The 23175-nt window shown below is 44.0% G+C and overlaps 1 protein-coding gene across 4 annotated transcripts; it reads left to right on the forward strand.

The window, feature by feature from the left end:
- Positions 1-369: 369 nt before the first annotated feature.
- Positions 370-21571, forward strand: LOC139201767 (protein arginine N-methyltransferase 8-B). 4 transcript variants are annotated; one of them, XM_070831180.1, is made up of 10 exons: positions 370-441; positions 4666-4911; positions 7032-7187; positions 11807-11870; positions 12845-12987; positions 14258-14345; positions 15569-15684; positions 18403-18553; positions 20816-20937; positions 21488-21571. In XM_070831180.1, the coding sequence occupies exons 1-10, from the start codon at positions 373-375 to the stop codon at positions 21569-21571; spliced, it is 1239 nt and encodes a 412-aa protein (XP_070687281.1). In that variant the 5' UTR covers positions 370-372. The 4 variants fall into 4 exon arrangements, with proteins under 4 accessions (XP_070687281.1, XP_070687278.1, XP_070687279.1 ...); XM_070831177.1 differs by having other exon boundaries at positions 373-441; positions 4669-4911; XM_070831178.1 differs by having other exon boundaries at positions 373-441; positions 4675-4911.
- Positions 21572-23175: the final 1604 nt, after the last annotated feature.

Here is a 23175-nt window from a genome sequence, read left to right on the forward strand (position 1 = left end):
ATCCTCTGAGATTCTCGTACGCGCCGGCCGGGTCATGGGATAGGACGCTGCATTTATATTCTATCTTATTTCATCTGATGCCAAACGATGCCTTTTCCTCTCATGCCCTCCAGAAAAGCTCACCGGCGGACTGCAAACTTTTGCGCCATGGAATCCACCACACTTTGTGGCTGCAACGCGTTTGGGACCTCGCGCAGTTTTGTGTCTTTCCACAGTCTTATAATTTCTAAAGAACACCGCAGGTTGGGATGTGAAGGAGAATTAGAGCATTTTTGAAAGAACTAAGGAGCCTGAAACCCGGGAGGGAGGCGCATCCTGTTTTCTCGTCCTGTTATACTTCTATCAAGTGGGAGCACATTTTTGCTGGCTCTTATGGGAATTAAGCACTCGTCCCGCTGCATGCTCCTCAGGAGAAAGATGGCGGAGTCTGAGAGCATTGAGGTAAGTGTGAGACACCTTTGATTTTTTTTTTTTTTTCCCCCCGAACTATGCTGAGAGTGCTCATCTCTGTCCTAAATGCGTCCTGCAGCATGTGTCCTACCTTTAGTGGAAGTTGCACCTCGGACAAATTGCGGGGTGCTGGCTGTCCGGATAACAGAGACAGCAGCCTGAGTGATGGGCTGCATCTCTGCACGGACATTCAGCCTGCTCCCAGACTAAACTGGCATTGTGTGCAGAGCAGGCGCCAGGCAAGTGAGTATGTCCAACATCGGCTGGGGGAAGAAAAAAAAAAAAACAGAAATCATGCATCGTCTTACTGATGTCATTTTGTTTAACCGTGCGGCTCCCAAGGTTAGGCTGCTCTGCAGGGATTTCACTTTCACCCAACTAGAAGACAGTGCTCTCTCCCCCTCTCTCTCTCTCTCTCTCCCTCTCGGGTCCCTCAGACAGTGTCTGACCAAATCTAAACGCATGTGAATCTCTCCACAGAAGGAGCACCAGTGTCGGTGCGGATTGTAGGCTGCTGTGAGCACGGTGAGGCTGAACGGGACAGCGTGTGCTGCTCCTTCAGGCTGCTTTCTGATCGGAACCACTTGCGCTGTCCAAGGTGCTGCAGCACCTTGCAGACAGGACGGAGGGCGCTGGGACTTGGTGTGTGTGGAGCACTTTAGAGGAAAGTAAAGGTTGAGGCCCACGGCTCTCTCTGAATGGGGCACCCCCAAGATGCAGGGAATAGGCAACCCTCTGTACCCCCCTCCCCCCCACCACCCTACCCCACCCATCCAAAATACAATCTAATCATGCACATGCATGTTTCCCAGATGCACATTATGTGATCTTCACTCCTGACACATTTCACTGAAGGATCTGTCTGCCGTGGCTTGTTTTTCAAGCTGTAGCTTCAGAGTAATGCACAGCACCGAGGTGACGGGTGTGTTACTGAGTCCTGTGTGCCACATCTGTATTCACAGTGTGACTGGAAAGTGAGGGAGCAGTGCTGGTTCATCTGCAAGCAATGCTTAAAAGATTCAAACACCCCGTGGAGTTTGAGACAGCCTCACGTGGCTTCGTTAAACATGATTCATCAAATAAAGTTCCCTCTAAGCCAAGTTTATTCATGGAGGACGCCCCCCTCCTCGAAACTGTCGAAGACTTTATCAAGGCGCTCACGTCTGCGGCCAGCAGGCACCTGATACATTACAATGAGAGGACACGGCCTGGATGGTCTGATCTCCGTCTTCTGCTCGTTTGGAACAAGTGCTGTGATGGCAGAAGACCAAAGCGATGCTCTTTCTTGGCTGTTAGACTGTTCCGTGAAATGATGAATTAAGATGATGATTTCCTTTGATGTCACCACAGCAAAAAGCCCCCCCCTCATACAGTGGGTAGCCTTTAAGTCACCCTTTTCCCCTTGAACAGACAAATCCTCCTCCTGGAGTAACAGTAAACAAACAGTCATTTTCCACAGTCTAACGGATACAAAGTGACTGGGTGCCCCCCCCCACATACAGACAGTGTAACACAAGTGCTAATTGAATGTCCCTCTCATATAACAAGCCTCACCTCCCTGTAGAGGTGAGGATCTGGTCTGAAATAGAACTCCAAATGTCTCGAGGGTCAGAGGCAAGGACGTGTGCCACCCTGTCTTCCCTGTGTCAGTGTGTCTCAGTTACACTCACTGCAGCTGCTCTCTCCTCTGGCCGCGCTGCACCCCAAATCTCTCCCTTAATGACTGCCCGCAGCGTTTTTTTTGTTTTTCTACATTGCAACTTTTAGAAAGTCCCCATCGATTCTGTATTAATCTTGGCAGCCTTAATCACCACTTCTGTGGCCCTGTCTTGTAGTTATTGACTCTTGGAGTGTTGGCTCGGGGCCATCTGTTTATCAAACCCTGCTTGTTTTGCTTTCACTGCTGTAATTTTGTTTTTTTTTTATATAAGATGCCAAGATTTTGTCTGCAGTATTTCCGCCTAGGAGTTGCTCACGTCTCATCACTGAGCTTAACTTTAAGTTGTTTATCATTTCCGAGCTTGATGGCATAAATGCACATTATGAAAATGAGATAATACATCAATAAAAACACATTTTCACAAAGTTCCATTAAAATCCGCTCGATGATCTGGATGATTAACATGTTGTGAGGATTTCCATCGGTTTCGGTTAATACGCTGCTTGGTGTTTAAGTGCTCTCTTGCTGCTGAAATGTTTATTGGAATACTGGTACATTAACTATAAGTTATCATCAAAGACAGTTTACACATGATCTCTAATATGACAGATTCTGATCAACTAAAAAATCCACTAAAGCCAAGAAGAGGGCAGCACTCCAGTGCAATTCTGGCTAATTGTCATGCAAATTAAGTAGCTTTGAATTTAGCATGGTTTTATGATTGCATTATTCGTTCACTCATTCATTTATTCAGTTATTCATGTTTGGATGTAGTTAGAAGACCGGCTCTTGGCATGCATAGTGGCAGTGGGGCAGCTGAAGTGAGCAGCCATACTAGCAGCTCTGTAAACAGTGTGTTAGCATGCTAACATTTGTTTTTCAGTACTTACCACAAGGCGTTTGTTAAACCATAGCAATAAAATCTTCAAAACCTCACGATGCTGCTAGATGTAGTCCAGACGAGTCAGTGGGATTGATCCTATGGGGACCATGCGTGTCTGTACAGCATTTCATGACCATCCATCCGATAACCGTGAAGATATTTCAGTCTGGAACAAAGTGGTGGACTGACTCATTGGCAGATATTGGCTCAAACACATCTTACTCGCATCTTTGGTGAACACCTGATATGTAACTGACCCTGGTCAGTTTCAATGTGAATGCACCACCTTGAGTCCAGTCTGTGGCATTTGAGCCCAGCAGGAAAAGACAGGATGAAGAAGAATATGATGGTCATTGTAAAGGGATAGGCACAGGTAAGAGGAGAAGACATAGGGGGGAGAGAGGACAATCATACTTTCCACTAGATTGACTGTGGCACTGTAGGTCACAACAGTATGACTTCATCTATTTGTAAGGTTGAGTTTGTTATATGCTTGCACTTACTAGAATAAATCAAATAATAAGGACAAAGGTCTGATGTATTTCTAAAAGATATTCAAATTAGGACAATTGGTGGTGCAATATGTATATACATAAGACATTAATACATTCATACATCCACATTCCTCTGATCAGTGCGTGGCACTTGTGACTTATGCCTTACTTCGGTTTTGGTGCAAAAGTGAACAAAGTGTGGAATTAAATCAGATATATAATACTTGTAACACACAAATTCAACCGTCAGCTGAGTTATTAATTTTTCAGAATGCCGAAAAAATATGATATCCTGCGTGATAGCAGATAATGTTTTCCTTTGTGGTTTAAAAGACATCATCTGAAGACAACAATAAAACAAAGCAATTCATGAGGTATGGAAGTACCTTTATGAGGCCCTATAAGACTTAAGTATTACTTGAAGCATGGCACGGAGGCATGGCACACAATTATCGCCGTAATCTCAACACCTTCTGAGCATGTCTCTACTGTCCATTGCCTCTGCAATGAAGATGGAAAATTGCTTTACTGAGTGGTCTCTGTTGGAGGTGAAGATGCGCTCTGGATACAGCAGCCAAATTAAAACAGGCAAGAAATGTTCTGAATTCCAGCGACAGCATGTGTCAGGATGTGCTGCAACATCAGACTGTATAAATCCAAATTAAAGAGGCAATTATAGTGGTGGAAAATACTCTGGTCCTATAATTACAGAGAAAGCGCATGAGAAAATATCTGTTTAAGATGGAGTTGATGCTTCTCCTTCAGTAGGTATACAAGCCTTTTGGGTTTTTCCACTTTCTTTGTTTCTTCTGCCAGATTAAGTATTAAATAAACTGTTGTAATACTGAATACACCCCCTATTTTGGTCCACTTTGCCAAGTATTTATCATTTATTTTTAGAAGCCTCAAAGTTGGAATGAGAATAAACACCAGAATGGCTTTCTGGCTCATAAATGAGCTGCTGGGAGTTAGTTTCTCCATCTCCACCTCCCTTTCACTCACAACACACACACACACACACACACTCAAACTCAGACTGTCCTGTAGACCCAACGGTCTCTCTGCGCTCTGTGAACTCACCAGACCACTTTACGGAGCAGTACACTGACCAAGCTGAGGAGCAAGCAGAGTCGTCAGCCTTAATGAAGTGCTTTTCTCTCTTATCTTTCTCTCTCTAGCAGCCACAGCCACAGCCCCAGCCCATCCGGATAATTCAGTCCCAGTCGGCACAGCCCACCTCATTGCCCAAGCCTGTGCCTTCCATCCAGCATGCCCCACGGCCTTCTCTCCCGCCACACACGCCGCATGCTGCCAGCCTCCCTAGCTGTCCTGGGCGCGGCAAAATGGCCAAGTTCCTTAGCCCAGAGGAGATGACCTCACGAGACTACTACTTTGACTCTTACGCCCACTTTGGTATACATGAGGTACGACTGTCACAATGAGAATCACTGAAAGATACTGTTGTCTCTTTTTTTTATTCCTGTGTTATTGTCAAGGATAATGATGTTATATAATGAATACAATGACAAACTCCTATATAACAAATACACAAAGATGTATAGACTGCAGACGTGTAACTGATATTCCAATTTGCACAACATGTTTGTGTCAACCATAGATTGTGATTCACTGCATAGATCTAAGTGTGCGTAATTGTTTTTTATAAATCTCTTTGCATTTTTTAATGCTTTCTGTACTTTATTAAAGATCTAGCCGGGCGAAGCAGTGGTCATCCTGCACAATGACATACTGTATAAAAGAAATGGACGTCGCTTCCTGGTCTGCAAAATGAAGCTAATACAGATGTGCCTTGAATCTGAATGAAGTCAGATTGTGTGGACGTCTATGAGAAAATGACCCTACTGCCCACTAAATGTATTACCTCAGTAAATACCTACTGATACTATGGTGACAATCGCTACTCTCAAGCTGTTACATTCATTTTGAAAACTGTGGTCCCATAAAGAGAAAAACAGACGTTAAGCAGGGCATGCTTTAGGGCGGGACTACCTTGTGACTAACCAACCAGAGGCAGGCCACGCATACGCCTACTCACTCAGACATGGGGGTCCTCGAGGAATGAACGTCCCTTTTGGTTCCAAAGCCAAGATGGCGATGGCCAAAATGCCAAACTCAAGGCTTCAACATGACAGTCCACGAAGTACGTCCGCTTCTTTTGTACAGTCCGTGTCTCAATGGCTAATCTGTGATCCCGAGTAACTGAACCAGTGAATCATTCATCATAAAACTGGGCGTAAACACAACTATGCTTGAAGATGCAACGGATGAAAATTGACCCAGGAAGTGTCAATACGAGGTCTAGTTCACGCTAACATGGAGAGCTACGTTTGCATCTCCACTTCCCCACTTAGATAATACAATATAACAGCTGACTTCCTGTTTGATCTGCGGTGTGGTTTCTCCAATCGCCTCTAAGATGGTTGCTTTGTCCTCAGATATCAGCAGTGAAGTCTAAAATGTAATCATAACCAATAGGAGCAATGGCTGAATTACCATTTATGAACCAAATAAACCAGTTCCCACGTATATTTTCCCAGAGTTTTCTGGAAAACAGGTGTGAGACTAAAACAAGATCAGGAAAAACAACTGACAGTAGCAGACTTGCACATATTTTGCAGACTTTGGGACAATTGGGAGTATGCACATGTTCCACACATGGCTAGGAAACATGATGGGGGGGGGGCGCTTTAAACTTACTATTCTTTGCCATTAATCGTCATATCATCTTTCCTTTACATCTTTTTTCTCTTTTCAGACTTTATTGTTTCAGAGCATTGCGTGCCGGATAGGAACTTTAACAATGATCGTGTGTGACATTTTTCATAAAGTGAGCTTCCCAGGAAACCCACCCTCCTGCTATACCAACCTAATGCTATACGTCATAGGTGGTTAGAGCAGTGGTTGGGGATACAGTCAGCCAATCCCATCGAAGGACGTGAGATCTGAACCCAGCCTGAATTTCAGTGGACTGGTGCAAAACCTGAGAAACTTTTGAAACAGTCCCGATCAACATCAGGCCATACCTAAACATATGAAATGTTTTTCTTTCTGTATGTGTCTCATATTCCCACCATTCAATGTGATATTTCAATCTTCCTACATTGTTAGCTTTTCTATCAGATTTCGCCGGCTTTCTAAAGAGAGGAAAAAGAGCATGTTCCCAGGGTGACCTGTGAGATGAATTCTTTATATTTTTGGAATATAGGTCAGGTGTATTTTTGTCATTCACATTCACACATGCGTGCACACAGTAGGCACGAGAGTCAGAAAAAACAGGCAGACAAGCTGAGCCTGCAAGCTCATGGGGTTTATTCAGAAATACCAACCAGGGATTTGAATGTAGAGCCATATGGCTGAGCCGTGATAGAATAAGATCAGGTGAAAGCTCCACTGCAGATTTCACAGCAAATCCAGACCCCCACTGTCCAGCCAGTGTTTTAAAATCAACAAAACAAATTGCCACTCTCCACATGAATTACCTCTGTCAACATCTTCCTGGTATTATTTGTCATATGCTAAACAGGAGATGCTGAAGGATGAGGTCCGGACGCTCACCTACAGGAACTCCATGTACCACAACAAGCACGTCTTCAAGGACAAAATAGTGCTGGATGTTGGAAGCGGGACTGGGATCCTATCCATGTTCGCGGCCAAAGCAGGGGCAAAGCACGTGTATGGGGTAAGACGTGTTTCCTTTCAGCGTGCCTGTTATCATGCGGAACCATCAGGGTTTAATCACTGTGGCGCCCAGCCTGACAAGCTGCTCACACTGTGCGCATGTGCTGTATGTGTTCGACTGGTTCTCTCCAGATCTGTGCATACATTCGAACCATTTTTTTGTTTGGCTCCCCATAATCTTGGAGGAATATCTTGTCTGACAGGCAGGTGATAAAAGTGTGTGGCCTCTCAGGCAGGTTGACAGGCTGAGCCGCAGTGATTTGAGAGCTCTCTCTGTTATCGTGTAGTGGTGCAGAAGTAATTGTTAGTCAGCGCATGTCTGGGAATGCATTTTGGATACACACCGCTAGTTTGGGACAACCACGTGGAACTTATATGTGTGCGGTGGGCCCAGACAGCTCATATTTGCTTCAGGGGAGGAATGATTAAGTTGGAAATGCCAAGAGACTTGTTCTGAGCTACTGTGTTTAGGATGTGTGTGACTTTGGCCCGTATCTCGTGTTTGTTTTCCTTCCCTCGTCTGCTGTCTCACTCAGACCCTCTATCCCACTCTTTAGACCTTAAATTGAAATATCACTTCAGTTTGTGTCTATCCTCACACTTGTGTTACTGCTGTCCATCTGGCAGGACTTTATACACATAAATGGAGCTAAGATTTCAGGGATTTATTTCACCTTCGATTTAGTTGCTCTTAGTGTGAGCTCTGCACTAAGGCCCAATACCTTTATCATACCTAAGGCTTATAAAGCTCACGTGAAAGATGGGCTCTCAAGGTGGAAGGACTGGGCTCTGGGCCAACAAGAACACTATTATATCATGTGGACCTCGTTACATAAAAAGGAAAAGTGATAATTCTGGATCCACAGAGTGCCTATAAGATATTCTTTGACGCTGAACTCCATATTTACCAGAAACTTATAATCGTGAGCCCACTTTAAATATCCCACTTTTCTACCCCATCAATAAGTAATTAAAACGAGACTCTAAAATCATTTACAACATTTATTATTCTTGAATAGTTTTGACGATATACGACGGCTTAATCACACTTAAAAAACCTTTAGCACATGCGAAAGACTGCCAGGGCTAATGTTATTTGCAGAGGGATTGTGCGTTAAACATCACAGACTTGTAGCAATAAGGCAACAATTGCCAACGGGGGAGCAGTATGTGGATGCTGACACCAACAAGTTGAGTAAATAATTTGCGTGTTTTGTGGGTTTAGTACTTATATCAGCTCTCAACAACCCCTGATAACAAATCATGGGCAGCAGCTTCGGTCCACAAGCTCACACATACAGACTGTTCCCCTACCTGCCCAGCGTGAAATCCCAGAGAGCCAATGTAAACCAGGCCCAAGTAGCCAAAGCAGTGAAGGCGCACCGACTTTGGTGAAGCAGGAGGCTGAGATCATCTCGAAACAGAGCTTCAACGGGGGTTTAATATGTGTTTTGCAGGCTCAGATTGCTGTTTGAACACCGACAGGATGTGACCTAGACATGGACTGCAGGGGCTCAATAAGTCATTTTGTCTTATTCTAAAATAAAACTCCTGCTATTCACGTGCTCTGCTTCTCCTGGATGTAACATCAGGAAACCATGTGCTAAATGGTAGCCAGTTGATAAGTTAATGGTAAACAAAAGCTCCTTCATGTAAGTGTGTTGTATAATTAACTTTCTGGCCGCTAGCAGTCATTAAGGCTTAAGGAGGCTTTGAATTCTTATAAACTGCAGAAATTACACAAAAACTGGAACCAAACTTGAATCGCAAATTAAGACAGTGAAACTAAAATAACTTTGCCTGGTACATTTACATGTGTGGCTCTTGTCTTGCTGTACTAGATGACTCACTGGTTAACAGGGGGAGATGTGCCATGACACCTGGGTGGGGTTAGAAACTCTCTGTGTCCCCAGAGAGAAGGACTTGTGGCAGCCCAAAGGGATGACTACAGTGACAGTGACTCTTCCTGACAGTAGTGAGAGGTGCAGGAGGCACCGTATGAGGGTGTGTTGACTCAAAACACACCCCGAGGCTTCAGCGCTCCCACTGAAGCGTGACTCCGACGGACACACGGCTAATGGCTGTCTCCTCTCACGGAGATTCAGAAAGAGATGAGGAATCATTGCCAATTAGAAGGCTGTCATTGGCGCACTAACAGAACAGCAACACACACATGCACGTGTACGCCCGCAAGTGCACAAGCATACATGCACCTGGTGGAGCACAGGGTGTGTTTGCACATCCTTGTTTTTAAGTTGAAGGTGCATCAGCGGTGTGTGTTTGCTGTGGGCGTCACCGGCAGCCTCCTGAATGGCCCTCTACTAATAGGCAGCAGAGAAGAGGGCTGCTCCAGGCAGGCAGCGCGAATGTCAAGTCCCTACTTACTGTATGCATGCTCAGTGGGGGCACTGAGCACCTCAGCTACAAAGCAGAAGCCAGAATATAACTTCAGTATGTATGTTAACAACAAAAACTAGAAATATCCAAGACCACATCTCCTGATTTGTCCATCTCACAGCTGCTATGTTGCTTTGTAGCTCACGTCTAATTGGTTTCTGCCTCTAAAATCAAAACTCCCACAGGCCTAATTCTTCCGTGAGAGTCCGAGCCACACATGAGCGCTGCTATTTTTCAGCTAGCTCTCTCCAAAAGCGTCCCCGCCTGGCTTTACCTTTTTACGATCCAGATCACCTAGAGTTCAGGCAAGAGTCTGCTTGATAGCGACCAGATGGAATTATTGCAGCACGAAGAAGTCCGCATACTTCTGACAGAGTCCCTGGGTGGGTGGAACAGAGTGTACGCACTCAGGTGAAAATCCATACTGTCAGAGTGCTTGATGCTGTAAGAGGATGGTATTGACAAATCAGCCTCCTGTTGAATTATGTTCTCAAGGACCTTTATTATGTTATAAATCTGTTATTGCTGACACTTCAACAAATAACAGCAAGTACAAAATATGTCAAGCGAGGAGCTCTGCACAGAGAAGGAAGAGGACAGAAAAGAAAGCGTATAAAAAGAGATGGTATGGGAGTGCAGAGATGGAGGAGGGAAATGGGACAAAGGCAAAAGTAACAGGGTAAGGATCATTTAAACAAATTAAAATGTCAAAAGAGTAATGAAACTTGAAGTTGAGAAGTTGAAGGTCCCATCGGAGCTAAAAGGACAGTTGCAGTTAAGCAGCAACTAATCTTCACCTTAATTACATGAAATAAGATGCTCTGGCAGCATTACAGGGACTGTCACAGCTGCTGCTCACCTTGTAGTTTTCATCCCATCACGCTCTTTTATTGTCCGATGTTTTCAGCTTGACTCCAGGACACATCTTGCAGTGCTAAATTAATCTCAGTACCTAATGTCAGATGATAATTCTTTCCTTGCTTGTTACTCGCTGCCGTCTGGCTCACATGCCACAAACACACAGTGAGTGATTAAAACCTAATTATCGCTAACATAACTGGGGGAGATCCATCACGCTCCATCAACTAAAATACTCTTTTGTTAACCAGGTGTTTTTTTTAGGGCTGGAGTGGAAGCCGTCCGCAGAGAGACACACTAAACAGAGATGACCTTGTTCCTGCAGGGCGCCTTGTGGAAGGTGGCTGCAGACATTGATGCTAGCAACAATAACTGAAAAATAAGGAAGAGCACTGTGATAAATCTTTGGAGAATGCGAGGAGCCGTATGAACATGAAGGAAGGGACAATTTACAATTGTTCGGTACTTTAGATGAGGATTTCCAGTTTATGCTACATTACTCTTCTCCTCCACTACAATACATGAGGGAATATTTTACATGTTACTCCACTGCATTTATGTGACAGTGGAATAATCTAAAAATATATGCTTATAAAATACAATATGTTATCAATGATTGAGCCAGTGTTTTCCAACCCATGACCTCTCACAGCTTGGCGGTGTGAGGCAGGAGTTGTTCAGTGATATTATCCCCTGGCCAGAAACACAAATAGAGACACTGAATCGCAAGGCAACTGTGGCATAGATAGCTCTTTTCAGGTGGAGTACTTTTCCCCTTAGTGTGGTGGAGGACTGTGGCTGTATCCGTTTTCTCTCTCTCTCTCTCTCTAGTGTAACTTTAACATTATTCAGAAGGCTAATGTTAGCGAACCTTCTAACTAGTATCTCTAAATAGCACAAACTCTTGTGAGCGATGAGTCTGGTTTCATTCTCTACATAAAGTTTCTGAAATAGACAGGTCCTAGCAAAACTCGAGCTGATTTAAAACAGCAGATGGCACATTGTTCATTTTCATATATTTAGTAAGAAATGTCAATATTACCAATAATCAGTTGATGTGTTTTGTCACAGTACGGTAACGTCATTTAGTTCACAGCTCAAAAAAACAAGCCTAAGTGTGAAGAACCATATAAGTACATTTGGTTGCTAATACTTTCTTGATACTTTTGGGGATTTCTCATGCAGGACTTTAACTTGTAATAGAGTATTATGCAGTAACATTTAAAGTCCTCTGAATCTGCATAATTGGCAAACCAAGGACATTATTGAAGTGAAGCAGACATTCCATTAAAAAAATTCTTCCCAAAGAATCACCGTCCTTCATCTGTGGTCAGTTAATTAGTTTTTTTTTTCTTCTTCTGCCAGATTGAATGTTCCAGTATATCAGAGTACTCAGAGAGGATCATCAAGTCCAACCACCTCGACAGTGGTAAGAGCTGCAGCTGTTCCTCTTCTCTGCTTCCTGCTGACACCGCACTTCTTCTGCTGTGAGGGGAACAAACTCGTTTATAGTCATGATAGACATGGTGAATGAAGGGGAGGGAGGGAGGGAGGGAGGGAGGGAAGGCTGGCTGATGTGCGTGCGGAGAGGAAGGAGAGGGGTGGTCGTGGGTATCCTACTGTTCAGGATTCAGGATTTGTGAGGACGGCCTAATTTTGAATCCGTATTCATCATTCCATACTGCAGCGGGTTGGCTCATTTGTATTCTTTTGCACAAACATTTGTCCAACTTATGTAACTTCAAAGCATTTTTTTTTTTTTTATTATCATAATACCCCTGCAACAAACAAATCCACTGACTGTGCATCTACCAAAGGAAAGCTCCATAAACCACCGTGTCAGCAAAGGTCCTATCTATAAACCTATGAATATCAAGTATGTGCAAGTAATTGAAAGGAGAGGTAAAACTATATTCATTCTGAGTGTACAAAAGTAAATAAGCAGGATGCAATCACCAGCTGGAGTTACAGGGTTCACATGTCATCCTGACAGACACTCGTATCACCAGGGGAACTCTTCAGTAACTTCTTGCCAAGGCAGAACAAACAAAGCTGCAGTCAGCTAATCTCAGGCAGGGCAGAGATCCACTCCTCCATTGTAAACCTCAGCTGGGATGATTTCCATTAGAGCAGCATGGCTACTATGGTAGCACATACTGCACCAACTGATGTGTTACTACTGAGTTTCTTTCTTTCTTTCTTTCTTTCACACTGTGATATAATACAGTTATCATGTGTAATTGCTGTATTCATTTGACACTTAAATGGTTGTTTTCCAGCATGCCCTAAATAGTCATTTACAAATATTTAAGCATTATCATTCCTAAATTGTTTGCAAACACATTTTCCTATGATAAAATACAAAGATTGTTCATGACTTAAAGCACATTTTGTGTGTTGCAGTGATCACAATCTTCAAAGGCAAGGTGGAGGAGGTGGAGCTTCCTGTTGAGAAGGTCGACATCATAATATCTGAGTGGATGGGCTACTGCCTCTTCTACGAATCCATGCTCAACACCGTCATCTTTGCCAGGGACAAGTGGCTGGTATGATGTGGTCTGTGTGTGTGTGTGTGTGTGTGTGTGTGTGTGTACTGACATGATAGTGTAGTATGTCAGTAACCATCACAGGAGGCAGCGCTGCGGTGCTGTAGTTAGCACTGTTGCCTCACAGCAAGTAGTTTTGAACCTTGAACCTTTCTGTGTGGAGTTTGCATGTTCTTGCGTTGGAAGAATGGTTGTCTGTCTTTATGTGTGGGCCCTGTGAGTGACCCCAGAGTGTACCCCTCCTCTGGCCAATGTCAGCTGGGATTGGCTCCAGCCTCCCGCAAGGATAGTTGGTATATAGATGATGGATGGATGGATGGATATGAGATAAACTATGACTGTAATAACCATGAAATAAATCGTAAATGTAACATTGCTAGCAAATATAATAATTCTACCAACATGACACTTGAGTACAGCATCTGGATAAAGATTAAATCTATAATTTCTAGTTTGAATTGATGATCTAATGACTAATTAAAGTAATAGCTATTTTCCTTTATAATAATTGCTCCCCTTAAAATCAAATACTGTCTACTGGACTCTCAACACTGGCAGTTTTCCCAGCTGTGCTCTCCTGATTTGATATGACTGATTTTTGAAGCTCAGAAATGTAAAATCATCAAGTTATTTACGAGCAAAGTCTGGAAAATGTTTTAATTTTTCTGCTTTGATTAATATGGAGGCCTGTTACTGCCAGTTTAAAAAAAAACTTTTTTTGTGTTTTTATCGTTACTGAGATCATTACAAGATATTTACAATACAGTTTTATCATTATGAAGAAATAATCCAAAAGAGAACATTTTGTATGACCCATAGAGTCATATAGTTATCATGCCAGGTTGAAGTATAATGGCATATTACTTTAACGATGGCCTCTTTAACAATGGGCTCAGTCATAGTGCCAGAGCAGAGAGGCTAAAGAGGAGCTACTTCCCTCCGGCCATCCACAAACCTGAAAGACGGTGATTACCTCCACCCCTCTCCCGCATCTTTTAATAACTCGGGAAGATTGTTACATTATTAACTATTACCTCATGATATTGGTTATTGTTTATTATCTTTTGTTATTAGAAAATAATAGTTACAGTCTTGTAGTCATTGTGAGCAGATCTGCTTCTCCAGTCAGTGCAGAGCGAACAATAACGCCTCAATGATTTAAGCTCGTACTTGACTGAGGACTGAAATGTCACCCATGCTGTGATGTTGACCACTTGTAATATGTTCAGGATTAATTGCTGGATATTTTCTTGCCTCATCTGTCAAACAGAAACCCGGTGGATTGATGTTTCCTGACCGTGCCTCTCTGTACGTGGTGGCCATAGAGGACAGGCAGTACAAAGACTTCAAAATACATTGTAAGTTCAGTGTGAGAGTGTCTATGTGGGACTGGATGTGTGTATAACCTGGATCTGGATTGCGGAACGACACTCATTCGTGCCGTATGCGATGTGCTCTGTGCGCCTCTCAGGTGGCTACAACCACGATTATGTCTAAATGACCCCTGGATGTAGAACTCATCCACACCTCCGCCTTGTACTCACACAAGTGTGGGCGTGCTCCTCTGCAACCTTTTCCGCTCAGCAAATGACTTTGAACTTTTCCTCAGGCATAACACTGGGGGTGATAATTGATCTTATAAGTCAACAAGCCTCTCCATCTCTGTATCATCCCACTCTAAACCTGTCAGGAGGACTGTGGGCGATGTTTTACTGCTGGACACAAAGCACCAAAGTCATTGTTGAGCCAGTGCACAACCCAGATGACAAAAGGCACGCAAACAGAACAATAGCCAATAGGCCTCCCACTCACACTCCTCCATGCAGCTGGGAAATTATACAAGCACAGCGCATCAGATATATAATATCCCCAGAAAGGCATATCACTGCACTGCTATGCTTTTCTGTGGAGCCCAGAAGTGCACATATTGACCACAAACTTCTATCTCTCCAAGCAGACGGCTCAGGATGACCTTTAGACTGAGTTAGAAGTGGCCTTCTGAAGCACTCCAGTATTCTAAGAGCATCCTGTGGTCATTAGTGCTACGCTGGGCTGCACGCTGCCTTTGTTAAGTGGGCAGCAAGAAATGCAAAGACATTACATTACAAAGTCCCCTGGGGTTTGTGACCTGTTCATTATCACCAGCTCTTCGACTCACTCAAGTAGTTCTCTTCTTTTGAGGTCACGATGGAGATGTTTGCTCGCACACTATCTTAAGGACCTTAATGAATAATGTATGAAATGATTCAGCCAAAGCAGCAAGGGTAACCGAGGCAAGAGGAGAAGCGTTCAAGGAGGCTATGTTTATGAATCATCCCCGATTACAAAGTGACTTTCATCTGTCAAAATGAAAATTGTTCTAAAACGACAGAATGTCTAACTCTGGGGTGTTACTGTATATCTGACTGTTCTTCAACTAGAGTTGTTTCACAGCTGCAGCCCAAACTGTTTACACCTCACCCTTCCCACCCTGTGAATGAATAAACTGAATCAAGAATTTGGAAAGAAGAAAACTATGCCATGTGTTTGCAGCTTACAAATAGCCTACTAACTGAAAACATCAATGATGCTCTGTTCCCAGGGTGGGAGAACGTGTATGGCTTTGACATGACCTGTATCCGTAATGTGGCCATGAAGGAACCGCTGGTGGACGTAGTGGATCCCAAACAGGTGGTGACCAACTCCTGCCTCATCAAGGTTAGTAAAACATTGATAGTATTTTGGCTGATTGGCAGAGGATCACAAAGTCGCACTAAATGTTAATAGACCAGCTGCAGTGCACGGGCTGAAAGATGTCTGCAAGTTTTGGATGGACTACTGTGAAATTTAGTACAGACATTCATAGTGCCAAGAGGATGAACCCTAACGACTTTGCCGATCCCCTGACTTTTCCTGTAGCACCTCCTACAGGTTCATATTTGAGGTTTTAGGTTAAATGTTGCATCAACTATTGGATGAATTGCTATAACATTTGGTGCACACATTCATGTCAGGATGAAAACTGCATAGCACTTTGGTGATCCGCAACCTTTCATCTAGCACCATCTTTACTGATTTACTCTACAGGGCTAATTATGTTAGCATGCTAAAATACCAAACTAAGACGCTCATCATGGTATGCCTGGCATCCCCATGCGAGTACGTTAGCATGCTGACATTAGCATTCATCTCGAAGCACCGCCATGCCTGAGCGCAGCCTCACATCATGGCTGCAGACTGTGTTTACAATAAATGTCACACGATTACGGCCTGCTAGCTAAATCAATCCTCCTGTGGTGTTGTATGTGGCATGGAAATATCGCAGAGGTGACAGGCACCATGGGAATAGATCCAGCCTGCATGTTGTGTTCTACCCATGCCAATCTATTTGAAAGGTTTCCTGGAGCTGTTGGTTAAACGCCCACAGTTAAGTTTAAGCCTGCGTGGACGTCAAAGTCCTAAAAAGTGCTTAGAAACAAACGGAAATCTGAACATGAGCATTACCATGAAAACAGGCTGGGCACCTACTGATGATGATGATGATGACATGGTTTCCAGAACGGCTACTAAATGGACAATGTGGTGAGATTTTCTTTACTCATTATAGCCGGGACATTCACGGTACAACACGCCATTACCACCATTTTCAAGTGCCAGTTTAATTGCCAGCACAGAAAGAGTAAATGCTTTGACCATACAGTATATAATAAGGTGTGATTATACTGCACAGTGTCAATATATTAGCAGCTGTCCCATAGAGAATGCCGAATAACAGTAAGTAGCTGTTATGGACCATAATGCAGAGCTGCCAGCATTATTACAGAGGTAAAAGACATACTTACATCACTTATAACTACACAGTGACACTGAGTGATTGGTAAGCATATTGTGCGGCATGCTGTGGCTGATATGAGCATGACCTTGACGTGTGGCTGTTGCCCCGTCTGTGCCTCTCACCGTGCGGATCAGACTGATCAGGCTGCTGTGCCATGCATGTCAATAGCAGCCTGTCTAGTCCTCCTGATTGTGCTCCTCGTCATAGCGACATTACGGCTGGCACTGATTAGACGGCTCTGCCCGATCTCACCTCTGTCCTGGTGGAATATTGCTTTTTGATTGTCCCCTGACTTCAGTGTTGCTTTCTTCATGTTGCTGATTGTCTCGCTCTCCAGGTTTTGTTTTCTCTGATATCAGTCTTTTCTTTTTAAATGCAAGCGAGATCTCACACGAAACCGGCACAGACGTCAGATAAAAAAAATCTCTATGAAGCTGGTGGGAACGCTGCTTGTCTTTGGATCTTGTAATGATAACATTACAACAGTGATACCCCGCTGACAAGCTTTATTGTCTTTAAATGGATTACTGGATGACCTCATTAAAGCTGTATAGCCGAGGAGTGGTGCACGTAGGACCTCGTGTTATTAAACTGCTGCTTGGAACTTTTGCAGCAATGCTCAGCGAGGATCATTACCGAGTACAATCCTGCAGAAAATAATTAATTTAACGTTGGTGCTTTTAAAATGTTTAGTTTGCCTTTAGAGTAATTGCAAGAGAGTAAACACTGCAGTGCAATATATGGCTGTCTTGAAATTTGAAATGTGACTATGGGAAGTTCATACTGCATGAGTAAATGTGTGGTAAATGTGTTTATGGGAGTGATTATTTATGTAAAGACAGCAGGGGGAATCTACCGTTAATATCGCATTGTTTTTATCGCCAACAAACATAAGGCTCATTCCTCCTCAGCAAATGTGGCATTTGGCACCAAAGCCAGCCAGCTAGCGGTGAATATTCATTAGCGCGGATGGTACATGAAACAAGATTATCACACCTCTGCCTACATGTTTACCCTGCAGCGCACTTTAGGCTTCAGGTGAGCTGCGCTCGCCTCTGCTACTCTGTAATCAAAGCTAATGCGACGGTGTTGGCGCGGTGCCTTTCACACGACAGTAAACCTGGATCTGGAACGACATGTTCCTCTCTGAGTGCGGCCTCATCGGAGGGTGTGATATCAGATAGCCTGTTAAACTGACTGGAACTGGGGGGAACATTTGGTTGCTAGGACCGTGCATTTATAACATCTGGAGCTTGACAACAGTTAGAGCTCCCAGATGACCCCAAGGTCCCTGTCCTCATCTTACCTACACAAGGGTTTGTGGCCTCATTCCTGATGGTGATTAGGAGCTTGGCACAATCCCAGTGGGGTCTAATGGGGACCATGTCTTTTTGCAGTTAGAGGCTGTACTCTACTTTATGGTTATGGTTTATTTAGTTTCCTCAGTGTGTTTTATGTGAAATTACTATTATTATACCATTTGCTGGATTTGTTTCTACAGCATTTCATCATTAGTCGGTGGTCTGAATAAATGAGGGTCTGGCTGAGGTCAGAAGTAAAATTAACTGCATCCTAAAGGAATAGTCTCTTTATTCCTACAGGAGGTGGATATCTACACGGTGAAGGCTGAGGACCTCTCTTTTACCTCAGCGTTCTGCCTGCAGATCCAGAGGAACGACTACATCCATGCGCTGGTCACCTACTTCCACATTGAGTTCACCAAGTGTCACAAGAAGACCGGTTTCTCCACCGGTAAGGCGCCTCGCACGCCCTCACACAGGTCTACCAGGGGAGTGTGTGGGAGTGTGTGTGCAGCTGTAAAGCATTAGAGCTGCAGTACATGTAGCATAGTGACGGTGATGATAATCTATAATATAAGATCACCAATCATCAAATGATCTTTTTGATTACCAGCCTTCACAGACAGATATGAGAAATAAAACACCGCCCCCTACAGGTCAGGTTCAGTAGCTCCCTCAAGGCCACTCGCAGTACAGCGGAGTGGATACTTGACTGAAGCAGAGGGTGCTTTCTCTTCCTCATTAACATGCTGTCTCCACTTGATGGCTTCAGTGAGCCCTGCAGAGGAGAAATTTGCAATGTAAAAGAAGCAGACCCCCCTGGCTCTCAGCAAGGGAACAAGGGAAAGGGATGGCCCTTACAGCTAATAACAAATTCACTTCATTTCGAGGGGATGAAAGCACGGACCTCTGAGCAAGAAAACAAAAAAGTGCTCAACAGAATAGTCAGATTCTTCCCTGTCTTGCCTACAGATAGTTGTAGTGAATTTGGACGGATACTTCATGCTGCAGGCAGGTATTTCATATTCTACAGCAAGGCAGGAAAAGTTAGAGGACAAGGGAGGATACTGCTGGATTGTTTGCCATATAAACTGGAACCAAATTTCGCTTTATTGGGCAGACAGAAACCACCCACCAAACATTTTATGTGGAACCCAATGCTCCCCAGCAGCCTGAAATCAAGACCATCGAACAGAGGCAGGCACTCGCAATAGAAATGTGGCTCAAGTAAAGTGATAATAACGTTCCAGCTTATGCAGCGACCCGTTTCCCGAGCTCAGTGTGTTTCATCCCTCTCCTGCAAGTATGGTAGATGGTTACGTTGCATATTAGGAAAGGTAAAAACAAACAAACTAGTAAACAAAAAAGGCTGACTGACATGATTCAAACAGTTTTGGATTGGAGTGAATTACCAGCGAGGATGTTGTGTCAAAATCTGTGTGTGACTGACCTCTAGTGGTAAAATACAGTATGTCGTCATGAAGTTTGGTCTGTATAGAAAATCATTTCCCAACCTCAGCTTTTCTGCCGCACTTTCTTCCCCTCGATTTTCTGCAAGTTTTCCAATGTGGGACCTGAAGACTCCTTCTGCGGCCAAAACCTTAAGATACAGATCTAAACGTAGACTCAGGCTTGCCATTGATTCCCCACACAGTCCTGAAAGACAGGCGTATCAGGTGCACGCAGGCTCTCGAGTGGGGGTCAAAGATTACAATTCATGCTGGTCAGTGGAAATGCCATTTCATCTGCATAAGAAACACAGCTAATTTGTCAAGTGTCTTTATTGAACTATGCCCAAAAAAAAGAAAAAAGAAAACGAAAAAGAGAGCCAGGCCTGTGCAGCGGCCATGCTGATTGGCAGGCCCTTTTATCTATGGACTCACAAAGAGCTCGTCTATAAAGGCAAAGCTACCAAGCTGCCCCAGGACAGCTGGCAGAAATTCGATTCAAGCGCTACTGACCTTTTGAATCTCAGCCAAGCGATCAGTGATGGTCGGGGCGCCGGTTAACGCTCACCTTTATTTTGGGGCTGGGGTGTCGGATTTAGTGTGGTGCCATGCACACAAACACATACACATGGGCGAGTGCGCATAAGGAGGCACAATAGATACAAAGCGGCACGGTGATGAAAGAGGACGGACTCAGGACAACAGTGGAGAGGTGAAGAAGGCAGGCGTGCATCTCCTGCCTTTGACTTAAGCGCTGTCTTTTAGACCTCAAGTGGAGCTATCTGCTCTTTTAGCACGAGCACCTCACAACAAGAGGGACGCAGACTCGGTTTTCTGCACAGTTGCGTGTTTCCTCTCCACCAGACGTTCACATCAGGTGATAGCGGTGTGTGTCAGTGTCTCTGGTGGCCCCATGCTTGGCTGACAACCTGCCCCGGGGTGTCTCTGCGTTTGCTGCCATAGCCATCAAATCTGTCAAGAGGGTTAAATTGGTCATGAAATGAACAAATGCATCACTGACGAGGGGATGACATATTTACTGTTGCCTTGCATCTGAGACGTTTAGTTGTTTTTACACATTCTAATTAATGGTTATAAATATTAAGTCATTAATGGCTTGTAGGAGACCGACAACGCACCAATTAACGATTTATCAATCCTCACTAAAGTCATTAGCTACAACTTATTAGAAGGTGGAGCTGCCTCGTTATGAGATGAAAAGCCTGATGTGCTTTTATAAATGTGTGTGTTTCTGTGTGTCCCAGCACCAGATGCTCCATACACCCACTGGAAGCAGACAGTGTTTTACCTGGAGGACTACTTAACGGTGCGGAGAGGAGAGGAGATCACCGGCAGCATTGCTATGAAGCCCAATGAGAAAAACACTGTGAGTCTAATGTTGGTACTGTGTAAGTGGCATGTTGAATTACAACGCCAGCGGTGATGTCGTCTGCCTTTAAGTGACTTATTACATGAAGTCGTGCTTGGTGGCAGTATGTCAAATATATACACAGGAAAATATGGAATGCAATTACAAACGGCCCTTATCTTCACATCTCAGCTAAGAAATGACTCGTTTCCTGCGCTGCCTTGGCCGCAGCAGATTGCTTACTCCTCAGTGCTGGATGGCGGTCAAGCAGGCAGCCGCACTGCAGTGACTTCCAGACAAACAACAACAGATTCTATTGTTGACCTTGTCAGCGTCCTCTCCTCCCCCTCTGGGATGGAGAAGCGTGGCTTCTCTTCCTCCTGTTGTCTAACACAAACAGTCTGCGCTGATGTAACACCATGTTCTGCTGTCGGGTCAGAGTGAGACATCTGATAGCACTCTGTTGCCTCCCCTTTTTTTTCTCAGTGTAAGTGTTTGTTTAATCACCACCCCCTCCCCCCTCCCCTCCTCTGAAAAACATGCTTCTTTTCTCTCTCTTGATCCGCAGCGGGACTTGGACTTTACCTTCGAGCTGGATTTCAAAGGACAGCTGTGCGAAGCGGCCATAGCCCACGACTACAAGATGCGTTAGGTGTGACTGGGGGTCTTTGGTGCCCCACTGTGTACAATCCCTGAGCACCAGAGGGAGACTGAGACACTCCCATGACGGCACACGATGAAAGAGGTCCACAGAAAGAGAGAAAAGACCAGGCCGAAGACCAAGCAGAGGTGGCCTCATCGACAACGTCACTATTGTCTCTACAGTGTATGACGAAAGCAGGAAGTTACTGATGCCGACTGTTAAACAACTCTGAATGTAACACTGACAAAAGGCCAGGAACATTTTCTAGTCTTGTTGAATGTTATTGATTATTGATGTGCGTAATATTTGAGATGGAGTGATGTACCTGTGTGTTTTGTTCAATATTTGTTTCCCACAATAACCTGGACCTAATGGAGGGATAGTTGGCATTTTACATCAGAGCTCATTGAATTAATTACTGTATTGTCCTTATTCTGCTATTAGGTAGGCGATAAATTTAAGGTGTAATTCTTATGTCATATTATGTACTGTAGGGAATGATTATCTGAGAAACACTTTTATTTCTAGCTGTATCAGTTTAGCAATGTTGGAAAACGTACAGCCAAGGACAAACCTGCGTAGGTACGTGTATGTGTAATGTGAAAGGTAACACGTGTGTGTGCATAGTCAGTGTACTAGTAGCTTCCTGTGAGTGTGTAATAGAAGGTGTCGAAGCTCACACTGTTGACCAGCCTGAACCCCAGATGTGTTGTCAGTCGGAGCTGTGATGTTGACATGCCCATAACATACCTTCCCATCCTAAATGCCTTGACCAAGTGCCGAAGTGTACCTAGTTCTTTTCCGCACTGCTGCTTTTAGCTTTTTTTTCTGTAGTTTCATATCTAGATGCTAGCCACTCTCCTCCTGTTGGTTTGAGATATTTATTGAGCCATGAGGCTTCTTCAGTCTGCATCCAGACATGATCCACATTAAGAGATCCAAGCCCACATATCATGTTAAGTCCAAGTAACCAGCTCTGATCTCAGACAGCAAAAGAAGTATTTCTAAGAGGAGTCGGTGAAACAATGATCATGCTTGATGATCTGCTGTATCTTAGTTTGTTCCTAATGAGATTAAGAATCATGTTTCTTGTAACATGCATGAGTTTACAGACTGTTTCTCAGCCTAGAGCTTACTGCATTGCTCAGTTGGACACACTGTAGTGTATTTATGCTGACGAAAATGATCTTTCCACTTCACTTGTGCTCTTACTAGGGTCGTTGCCAAGGTACCCACTGTGGGGTTTTCTTCAGTCAAGACATCTTGGCAAAGATTTCTTTTGAAAATAAAAAAAGACCCTTAATGTTCTTAGTATTAGCCTCAAACGTCAACCAAGGAAAACAATCACAAATACCTTTTGGTTTTACAATATCTTTCCCAGATTGTAATAGTCTGTCCTGCGGTAGTGTTGTGTCCAGAGAGAGCCAAGACTCAGCCTCTTTTCCCATGTCTTGTAGGTCTTGCAGCGGCCCTAATGAACCCTTTTCTGAGTTGGAACCAAAACAGTACAGTACGAGCACTTGGGAGCAACGGACGGAACAAGATCATTTATAAAGCATGCAGCTAATGCTAGTAACAATCAATACAAGTGCAGTATCACAGTGAGTGCTGCC

This window comes from Pempheris klunzingeri, chromosome 5 (assembly GCF_042242105.1).
Source record: "Pempheris klunzingeri isolate RE-2024b chromosome 5, fPemKlu1.hap1, whole genome shotgun sequence".
Classification (NCBI taxonomy): Eukaryota; Metazoa; Chordata; class Actinopteri; order Acropomatiformes; family Pempheridae; genus Pempheris; species Pempheris klunzingeri.